Source organism: Dermatophagoides farinae, chromosome 5 (genome assembly GCF_024713945.1).
Source record: "Dermatophagoides farinae isolate YC_2012a chromosome 5, ASM2471394v1, whole genome shotgun sequence".
Lineage (NCBI taxonomy): Eukaryota > Metazoa > Arthropoda > Arachnida > Sarcoptiformes > Pyroglyphidae > Dermatophagoides > Dermatophagoides farinae.
The window spans coordinates 3,610,742-3,621,749 of NC_134681.1; the positions used below are offsets into that span (position 1 = coordinate 3,610,742).

General features: G+C 31.6%; 4 protein-coding genes across 4 annotated transcripts; 1 reads left to right on the forward strand and 3 right to left on the reverse strand.

Annotated features, from left to right (window-relative positions):
* Positions 1-381: 381 nt before the first annotated feature.
* LOC124498669 (peroxidase) lies at positions 382-6,600 on the forward strand. The gene is made up of 7 exons (XM_047062456.2): positions 382-396; positions 522-1,658; positions 3,960-4,976; positions 5,050-5,341; positions 5,410-5,681; positions 5,745-5,914; positions 5,969-6,600. The coding sequence occupies exons 2-7, from the start codon at positions 1,006-1,008 to the stop codon at positions 6,148-6,150; spliced, it is 2,586 nt and encodes an 861-aa protein (XP_046918412.1). The 5' UTR covers positions 382-396; positions 522-1,005; the 3' UTR covers positions 6,151-6,600.
* On the reverse strand, positions 6,601-7,106 carry Bet5 (blocked early in transport 5). Its single transcript, XM_047062475.2, has one exon. It carries the CDS (start codon positions 7,104-7,106, stop codon positions 6,684-6,686), a length of 423 nt encoding a protein of 140 aa, XP_046918431.1. The 3' UTR covers positions 6,601-6,683.
* Positions 7,107-7,248: 142 nt separating this feature from the next.
* LOC124498681 (mediator of RNA polymerase II transcription subunit 21) lies at positions 7,249-8,554 on the reverse strand. The gene has a single exon (XM_047062471.2). The coding sequence runs from the start codon at positions 8,349-8,351 to the stop codon at positions 7,599-7,601; it is 753 nt and encodes a 250-aa protein (XP_046918427.1). The 5' UTR covers positions 8,352-8,554; the 3' UTR covers positions 7,249-7,598.
* Positions 8,555-8,655: 101 nt separating this feature from the next.
* On the reverse strand, positions 8,656-9,541 carry LOC124498685 (COX assembly mitochondrial protein homolog). Its single transcript, XM_047062474.2, has 3 exons — positions 9,333-9,541; positions 9,142-9,246; positions 8,656-9,080 (listed from the first exon to the last, which is right to left on the reverse strand). The coding sequence occupies exons 1-3, from the start codon at positions 9,445-9,447 to the stop codon at positions 8,836-8,838; spliced, it is 465 nt and encodes a 154-aa protein (XP_046918430.1). The 5' UTR covers positions 9,448-9,541; the 3' UTR covers positions 8,656-8,835.
* Positions 9,542-11,008: the final 1,467 nt, after the last annotated feature.

Below are 11,008 nucleotides of genomic sequence, written 5' to 3' on the forward strand. Positions count from 1 at the left end.
TTCGATAAATAAAAAACCGTTAATTTGAATTATAAACAAAAACAAAAAGAAAACAAAAAAAAAACAGAGCTAAGATGTGGAAAACAAAACCGATTCGTCCGATATTTCGTTCATTCATTTATTCATTTTGATTGCAGCAACATTGAGATGCAAACAAAAACAAAAAAAAAAGTACTGCCCCATAATGTTCTAGTTGTACGTTCTTATCATCATCATCATCATCATCGTCGTTGTCGTTGCTATCGTTTTTTTTTCGTATTTTGGCGCCTCTTTTTTTTGTTATAACTGTATACTGCATAATATCACCCATTCAGAAATTTAGTTAGAAAAAAAAGGCCTATACTTCAAGTCAAATTCAAATTGCAATCTCTTCAATCTATACACACAAACGTTTCGGTAAACTTAAGTTGATTTTTAATTTTCTGTCATATATAGAAAAATGATTCATTTTTTTTGTTTTTCTTCTTTTTCTTATATATACTTGACTTTATATATAAAATGTATGTATGTATGCATAAAAGTCGTTCACATTTTAGATTGGCTACACACACACATTATCTTCAAGTGTTCTAGTCGAATGGTCGATCACAACGATGGTGTTGTATCGGGTGTTGCCAGTTTTTTTTTCTGTGTGTTTGAAAAATTTTAATTTTTAAAAAATTTTTAAATTTTCATTTCATCTGGAAATAAAAAAAAAAAACATTGTGTTTTTGTGCATACGTCTGTGTTTGTGTGTGTGTGTGTTATGGCTGTGTAATAATTATACACCAATGTTATTCATCAAATCAAATCAAATGTTTATTTTCATTGTTTTCAATTGACCATCCATCCATCCATCCATCCATCATTGATTCATCATGCATCATTACAAATGATTCAAAACAAACGAGAAACAAAAAAAAGTCATAATATTTGCCGCCAAATATAAACATCTAAACTTACAATTTGTTGCATTTTTTTTTTGTTTTTGATTTTTGTTTCAAGACAATATTAAACAAAAAAAAAATGAAGAGAATTACAACGACCACAACGGCAACGGCAATGGCAACTTTATCGATCATCAAGAATATTATTGTGGTTCATCATCATCATTTACTGTTAATAGTAGTGGCTATTTTATTTTATACAACAACTATTGCCAAAACAGCAACAGCTGTTTATAAGACCAATCATCCTATTATAGAATCATCACCTAGTGATACATTTTCTTATGTATCCGGTGTAGATCCATATGAACTGCATGATGCAGATCCATCAGTCACTTATCTTGAATCATTTGCCGTTGCGCCGGGTGTTTTACCTGAATATGATAATAATTATGATGGTTTTGATTATCGTAATGAATATTCGCCAAAATTATCATCATTATTTAAAAAATATCTAAAAAGACCATCATATAGTTCATCATATGATGATCATGGCTGTAGTAGCCATGATGATCATTATAGCTTATATGGACATGATTATGAATTGAAAATCGATGAAACTGAAATGAGTTATGCATTTCAAAAAGCCGGTATTAAAATTGAAGACTATGAACGTGCCAATCAAGAATATTTAGCAAGTGATCCACGTGGTCTGAATTTCAGTGCATATGTTTATGTTGCAACATTGCATTCAAAATATAATGAATTCGTGACCAAAGTGTTGAAAAACAAGTAAGTAATATCATCATCATTTTATTTCATTATCAAATTGAAACAAAAAAAAATTACCAATCAAACAGGTGGTGGTAAACCACCAGATTTGCAATCACTTTTACATTGTAAAGGTAAATGCAGACAAATAAATAAAAAAAATTCAACATGATCAGCAAACATAGAAACCATATAAATGTGTCCAGACATTCAAGATTACTCTTAAAAGATAGATTGACAAAGAAAACAAAAAAAAAATTTAACCTAGTTTAACCTATTGCAAATTAGCATTTTTTTTTTTGAATTTATTTGTTTTATGTGTTTGTCTACACAATTCACACAATTTTTATATTTGTAACCAGAGGAAAAAAAAATAATAACAAAAAAATTGGTTGTAAATAATCCAAAAAACAAAAAAAAAGTAATTGGTCTATATTCTATGATTAGAGTCAACATGTGTGTGCGTTTTTTTCATTTCATGAATTTTAATTTTTTGACCTTTTGTTTTTTTTTCGAATGAAATCACAAGTGATCATCGCCTGTTGTTGTTGTTTTTCTGGTTTTGGTTTTTATTTTTCTATATTGCGAAATCTGAATAAACAACAAAAAAAACAGGGTGTTGTTGAACCATTTTTTTGTTGTTGTTGTTGTTGTTCCATGTTAATAATTATTGTGAATGGGCTTGTTTCAAATGGTCATGGTGATGTTCGATAATAATTTTCGATGTTGACGATAATAATGATGATGATGATGAACAAGAAATACAAAAAAAGGGATGCAGCCCTTTTTTTTCATTTTCCATTGATCATCCATCCATCCATCCATCCATCCATCTATGCAGCTACATCATCAATGGTACTGATAATGGATAAATCTTGGTAAAAAAATCTTAATCTCAATTTATATCATCAGTCATCATCATTGGGTTATATATATTTATTATGAGTACAAGTTATATTTATACGAAAAAAAATTATGTTTTTTTCCGTACAAAAAAAAAAAAAATTTCTTTCCACCTTTATTTTCGATTTTTATTTATTTATAAAATTGTTTTCTCCCTCTCTCTCTCCCTCTGTGTGTGTGTGTACACCTGTATTTGGTTATTCTCATCATGAAGGAAATGATGACCATATGAGATGACCGTATGAGATGATATTCGAAGATGTTGTTGTTGTTTTTTTTCTCAATAATTGAAAGAGAAACTTGAAAATTATTTTTTTTTTCTTTCTGGATTACTTAATTTTGTTGTACTTATGTATCAATCACAACAATTTACTACCAAAAAAAAAAAAAAAAAATGATCGTGATAAATGTTTGTGCGTGTAAAAGATTTGGATGTATTTTATTTTTTACTTTGCCACCACCTGTAGATGTGGATGATGGTGAACAACAACATATGATCTGATAATGAGCTTTCAGTTATAATCGGTTTTAGTTTTTTAGTTTTTGTTTTGTTTTAAAATGCCAGAAAATTTAATTATTGCATTCAAGTAGTAGTGATGATGATGATGTTGATGGTTGTTCACCATTTTTACAATTACAGATCAATGTAATTGTGATTGACAAGTTCCGGTCATTTGTTTGTGTGTGTGTGTGTGTGTTTTTTTTTTATTTTTGATCATTGATTGTTGTTGTTGTCGTTGTTGTTGTTGTTTTTTTTCGATCATCGGGTAGATTTGTTGATTTGTTGAATGTTTTGACTAAACAATAAATCAGGATTTGGTTTTGCCGGGAACATGTTTGTCTCTTGTTAGCTAGACATATAATAACAACTACTATTGAACGATCGATAGATAGATCGATCGATCGGTTAGATTGAGATTGACTACTGCATACATCATACATCATCATCACTAGACATTGGCTATCAACGAGGTAATTTAATGAGAAAATTAAAAAAAAACTTGAAATACATGAACCGTTCCAGGCATTAGATTTGAATCAGTGTGTGTGTGTGTGTGTTGGAAAATCATGAATCATTTTTTTTTGTTTCTATTACGTGCGGAAATGTGTAGCAAACAAAATGAGAGAAAAAAAAGCATCCGATTGCTTATCTAAATCTGTTAAAAAAAATCTGCTCGTGGTTGTAATATATTTCTAGTGGCAATGGTTGGATATATTGGTCATCTTTGATTGATGACATATGACAGATATATATGATATTTATGGCCTCAATTTTAAATTTTAAAAAAAATCGATGATGATGATGTTAATGCAATCGCTTATCATCATGAATGACATTTTGTTTTGGGTTTTACTAGCGTGGTGAAAATTCCTACATTAATGGCTCTCTCCCTCTCTCTCTCTCTTTCTCATTTATAGGAAATGTTTGTCCCGTAAAATGGTGGCAACTCAATTGCCAAAAGTAAAAATACCACCAAATCCATGGAAAAAACAAAAATATTGTGAAATGCAATCACCAGTATCGTTAACTACATATTGTCATCCAGATGAACCATATAGACGTATCGATGGTAAATGTAACAATCTGATGAACACAAATCTAGGATCATCATTTCATTGTTATCGACGGCTAATGCCTCCCGATTATGCTGATGGCATCCATAAGATTCGTTTGGGCGTCGATAATCGGCCATTACCATCACCACGTTTGATTACTCAATTATTGATGCCTGATTTAGATCTAAATGATCCATCATTATCAGCATTACATTTATCATGGGGACAAGTGGTAGCTCATGACACTTTTCGTACCATACAGAATCTTGGATTGGCTATCGATTGTTGTCGATTAGTGAATCCTGCCACAAAAGCTCAAGCTGCCAGTTCACCTAGCCCAAGTCAGATATTTTTAGATCCAGCCGGAAATAAAATACCGATACCACATCCAGAATGTTTGCCAATCACTAATTTCATACCGAATAAAGCGACTGAAATGTTCAATCAGATCTGTTTGAATACGGTTCGATCAATCGCTTGCAATACCTGTAGTTTGGGACCACGAAATCAAATGAATGCTGCCACTCAATTGCTTGATCTTTCCCATGTTTATGGTGGGAATCTGATCAACAATTCTGAATCATTGCGAACTTATATCGGAGGACAATTGTTGACGGATTTTGCCAAAAATGGTGAAATACGAATGGCACCAATGAGCGGCAAACAAGATACGGATACATTGGATTTGACACCATGTAATCCACCATTGAATAAACCGAATATTGGTTGTTTTCGTACTGGTGATGGTATGCGTGGTAATCAAAATCCTTTCATTGCATCATTACAAACATTGATCATTAAACGCCATAATCATCATGCAGCCGGACTCCATTTAGTCAATAGCCATTGGTATGATGAACAGCTATTTCAAGAAGCCAGGTATGTATGATAATTCAATCTAATCAAACAAACAAAACGATAATCAAATTCAACAATTTTTTTTCTCTCTTAGACGATTGACAATTGCTGAAATAGTAAAAATTCATTTTGCCGAATATATTCCATTAGTGTTGGGAAAACGTTTGATGAAATATTTTCATTTGGATGTTCGTAGCCATGGTTATACTAAATATAATCCACATGTTGATCCATCAAGTATACAAGAATCCGGTACAAGTGCAATGCGTTTTGGTCATAGTCAAACACGATCATTGTATAAAATTATCTATGATAATCATGTACACAAAACGACTATTATGCTTAAGGATCGTTTTTTCAATATGGTTGAAGTCTGGAAAGGACAGGTATGAATTAATTTTCCACTTTCAAATATAACTAATTATTATTGTTTTGTTTTTATTCATTCAACTAGATAACGCCAATTGTTCGTGGCCTATTGGCTGAATCAGCCAAAAACATTGATCCATATGGTGTTATTGATGTGAAAGATTTTCTATTCTTCAATCCAAGACGACCATCCATTGTTGATTTATTTTCCATCAATGTAAATCGTGGACGTGATCATGGCATTCCAGCCTATGTTTATCTATTACAATATTGTACTGGTTATGAAATTCATTCATGGAAAGATATGGAAAAATTTATACCGCCTAAAAAAGTGAAATCATTACGAAAAGTTTATCGGTAAAGTTCTCTCTAGTAATAATTATTATAATTTTCAAATTGAAATTTATCACCGTACAATAGACATTATCGTGACATTGATCCATTTGTTGGTGGCTTAATGGAATATCATCTGAAAGGATCACGTGTTGGACCAACATTTGCCTGTTTAATTGGTATCCAATTCTATCATTGGAAATATGGTGATCGTCATTATTTTGAACATGGTGGTGAAGTTGGATCATTTACGCCAGGTAATTCACTTGATGATTTAATAGTTAATCATTACTTATCTATTCTATTTGTAGCTCAATTGAAAGAGATACGTAAAAAAGCTACATTGGCCAATTTAATCTGTAAAACAACACATATGGATTTGATTCAAGTCAGTCCATTCGAAGAATTATCGACACATAATCCAAAAATGCCTTGTGCATCATTACCTGATTTTAATTATGAATTATGGCGTGAAGGCTATTTGCACAAATGAACGATAGAAAAAAAATAACCATTTTTCTATCGAATCGATCACGGATACATTTTGTTTACATCCACCCATTGACCTCTCTTGTTCTCTCTTTTTTTTTGCCGTCTATTTTTTTTTTGCACTGATACTCTCAATCTTTGTACAGCCAAACTACATAACCGATTACATGACACACCCACCACAACATCAACAACAACAAAAATTGATGCAAACAGCCACATATGAACCACGAATATATGAAGACAAAGGCAAAGTCAAATCGCATCACATTTACACAAGACATTTTTGCGCACCGTTTTTTTTTATTATTATCATTGTTTTGGTTCAACAGAAAAGTAGATTTTTTCTGTCGACCACCATCACCACCACCACCAGCCACTCCCTCCATCATCATTGTCATTATTGTTGATCATTCACATCCAACCACACGAATAAACAAAACATCATTCTCGATTTTTTTTGCCAATTTTTTTTTATTAATTAATTATTACTTATTCAAATTCATTACAAACAAACTGAAAAAAAATTGATAATGATTAACCTTGTTGTTTTATGTTTTGCGTAAGGAATGTTGTTAATTGTTGTCGAAATAATTGCGAATCAATTGTTGATGATGATGATGATGATCCGATTCCATTTTTTACATGATATTCTACATACACATGTTTATGTAGTTGAATCATCATTTCTTTATAGAATTGACTATCACGTTTAATATCATGTGATGTGATCAATACGAATTTGATGCTTGTGGCAAATTCATAGAATACCAGATTATAATGTGATGTTTGATAGAAGAAAAAATTATTATCCATCTGCAATGAAGGTGATATACGTTGTACGAATGATTTCAATGAATATAGAAATCCATACAATATTTCGGTTGATTTATCCGATGGTGACAATGAGAATAGACAATTACCGGCGCCATCAAAGATGTGAAAATTGTAAATGGCCATTTTTTATATCGTCCCCAAAGATGATAGAAAATTCAATCAAACAAATAATAAAAAATTGCCTGGTCGTGTTTTGACAACAAAATCATCAAAACAAATGTTCACTATTTCAACACTATGCTCGAATCGTCAGTAGAAATAGTCGTTTTCCAATAATATAATAATTTTTAATTAATAAAATTTGTTCAATAAAAAATCTTTTAGTTGGTTAGCCAAACATTTGTTTTTTTCTTACAAATCAAATCAAGGAAACTAATCAGTCTGTTAGGTAATTGTATGTTTGTGTGTGTGTGAGTGAATAAATTATACACGATGTAAACAAAGAAAATTGTACCTTGGTTTTTTTTTAAAATGTCCAGTAAGTCATATTCGTAACTCGTATCACAAACATTTAATTAATGAAAGTAGGAGGGTGTTTGCATGTTTGTGTATGTGTGTGTGTGTGTGTGTATGGATGTTTTTCATCGTTGCCATGTAATGTGAACAGTATATTTATTATACAAAATTATCGAGAGTCTGTGATTTAAGCTGCATTCGTGCAATCTCATCCAATGCATTTTGAATCAATTCAAGTAACGATTCACCACGTCTAATAACAGCTTCTAGTTCGATTATACATCGGGCATTATCATTTTCTAGTTGTCGTATTGATCCGGAATGTATGTCTGATGAACCTGATTCTGTTTCAAACGTATTCGGTAATGATTCGATTAATGTATCAATATCTTTAGCTGTACGAGCAATTAGACGGGCAAAAAGCTGGCTATTCTCATGTTCATTCAATTGTTTATTATTATTCGACGATGTAGTATTGTTCGTTTTGGCCGTTAATTTTTCCATCAGGATATCTTTGCCAGTGGATTGTTGTGGTGATTGACCGATTACCGATGTTGTAGATCCATTTAGACATGACTTAGATGATGAACTTGATGTAACAACGGTGGCTGTTGACGATGTTTTGATGTGATCTTTGGCCAAACTATTATTACTATTATCGAGCATCACCGAGTTGACATTGTCACCATTATTTGTTTGATTATTATTATTATTATTATTATTGGTAGCATTACATGATTGTGATTGTTGTTGTTGATTTTGTTTGTTGATACTATTAAATTCAGCAAATGGTGATTCTTTAGCATACATTTGTAGTACACCAATACTGTTGCAAAAATTTTCCGCTTGAAGATTCACAGCATCTTGTAGCTGAGTCAAGCGATCAGAAGCCATTCTTTGCCAATTTTGCATTGATTCTCAATATCAATTAAGAATCAAGAAAAAAAGAATAAAAACAAAAAATTCTAGATTCTAGATTGAGATCAAAATCCAGATGAACAAAAACAAACAAATTTTTGAGGAAGGGGAATGTGCAAACCAAAACACCAAAAAAGAAAACAAACAAAATAAAAACAAAAAAACAGACAACACACACACACACAACTGCTGCTGCTGCTTCTGAATCAGTCTCACACCATAAATGAACCATTCATATAGGACGGTCTACATTTGCAAAAAAAATGACCAGAAATAAATTCGTAGATTCAAAATTGGATAATTTTTACCGAAAAAAAGAGATTTAATCATTATTTTTGCGGACAACTGTACAACGTATCAAGTATACAAGAATTAATGGGGGTGGGGGTCAAATTAGTTATTACAAAAACATCAATTGTAAAAAGGAGATAATTCTACAGAAAGTAACACAGCAGATGTGATTTGTTGATTTGAGCGGTCAAGCTGTATTAGTTTTCGTGCCATCAACATTATCATTACTATTTTTATCATCGTTTTTCTTATTACGTTTTTTAATGCCAGTCAAACGAAATTCTGCCCGTTGCTGGAGATAGATTTCTTTACATTCATTTACGAATGGTTCATCATTGTACCAACGATTCAGACATTGTTGATAACGACGATTCTCTTCACGACATTTGAAAACCATGGCCATTGCATTGTCCAGACAACATTGATCGAATGCTATTGAATAATTAAAATTGATTAAAAATAAACAAATATATGATGAATGTGTATAGCATACCTTTTTTAAGTTCTGAACATTTAAAAATTTTCGATCGTTCACGTACCAATTTCGGTATCATTACTTCGATTTCAACTTTTCTAAGTGTTCTATCAGATGGATCACCTGGAAAATTAAAATAAAACAAAAAAATCCATTTCCACCGACAATTGAATGCATGATCATTATTTTTTTCTATATAACACATTTACCTAGTCCGACTGGACCACGTGTTAATTTGGACGATAAAACTTGTGCACCATTATCAGCATAATCATTGGGCTGTGATTGATAATCACCGGTCATTTTATCGTCATTGTTTTTCATATCTTATTCTTTGAATACACAAACAAATCAGATTACATAAAAGCGTTATTTTTTTTGTTTAGCAAATAAAAATTTTGAACAAAAACAGACACATTGAAATCATCTGATTATATTGTGTTTATTTTTTATTCCTCATAAACTTCATCGACAGATGGCAGATGATGCAGTAGATTTCTTTTAGAAAAAAAACTGAATCTTTCCAATGTTCTACCATCATCATCCATTGATCAGTTGGTCAATACATGATGACGATGATGAGATATATCGTTGTCGTCTAAACTGTTCAATGAAAATTGATTGAGAAACTTTATGGTCATAGAAATGTTGGAATTATCCAAAAAAAAAAAAAAAAAAAAAAATATTGCCTGATCGAGAATAAGCATTAGGAATTAAAGTTTTTCGTTCTTTTTTTTTGTTTTGTTTTTGTTAATTAAATTAAAACACATCTAAAGTGTTTGGCTGTATGTTTGGCTCTCTTTTTTTTCCATCAAGTTAATCTCTAGAGATCCAGGGAGCAAGTGAATGTGTCCACTTTTTTTTACCAGGAAAACAAAAAAAAGTTGCCATAGCTTCTTTAAATGAAGCCTCAAGGATCGAGAGAATCTATCTATCTATCTATCAGCTAACGCAAGCGCTAGTGTGGATCATCACATAATTGAAATTGTATGAATGCACCCAATGAATGTCTATGCGATATCACAGTCACACAGTAGTTATCTAATGTTGTCAATGTTTGATAATAATGTGTTTTGGGTGGAGCTTGATTCTTGGAAGAATAATAATTCGATGTTATTCGGACAATTTTTAATTTCAGCCTTTTTTTTGCGTTGCTTGCTAGATCAAAATAAAAACGGATTTTTTTTTCATTCAATTCTTTTGGATGAATTTTTTTTCTTCTTTTTTTTTGTTGGGCATCTATGTCACATCATGGTAGCCTGTCTAGTCAAATTAGTATCACTTGAATTATGGTTCAGTTAGTTTGGCCGTATGAAAATTGTACTTGACACCGCCATCACTGTTGTCAGTGTATTGTGTAGAATTTTGTTTCATTCACAAAATGCCAAACAATCGACCAATCAACCAGCCAAACGAACGAACGAACGAACGAACAATTCGACCGACAAACATGAAATCGTGTTCCATTATGATTTCTTTTTTTTCTTTTCGTTCATTTTTGTTTATGAACAAAACCAGAGAACAAAAAATCAAATGGAGTAAAACAATTCTGACTATCGTCAGCATATTATTAAATATTATAGAATATTGAATGTTGAAGAGAAATAAGATGAAGATGACAATTAAGACAACAACAGTGTACACACACTGTACATACAGACACACACCAAGACAAATGGTCGAGCAAAAGTTTTAGTGTACCAAAAAAAAGAAAAAGAGAAAAAAAACGAGAATGGTCAGTCATTTTGAATCTGAGAATCATCAATTATTTTGGACAAACAAACAAAAAAAAAATAGTCAAGAATCCAGAAATTCACAGAACAAAAAAAATCCTTGCCTTAATATAGGTGGGTGGTGGTCGTGGTGGTGGTGGTGGTGGCTACGC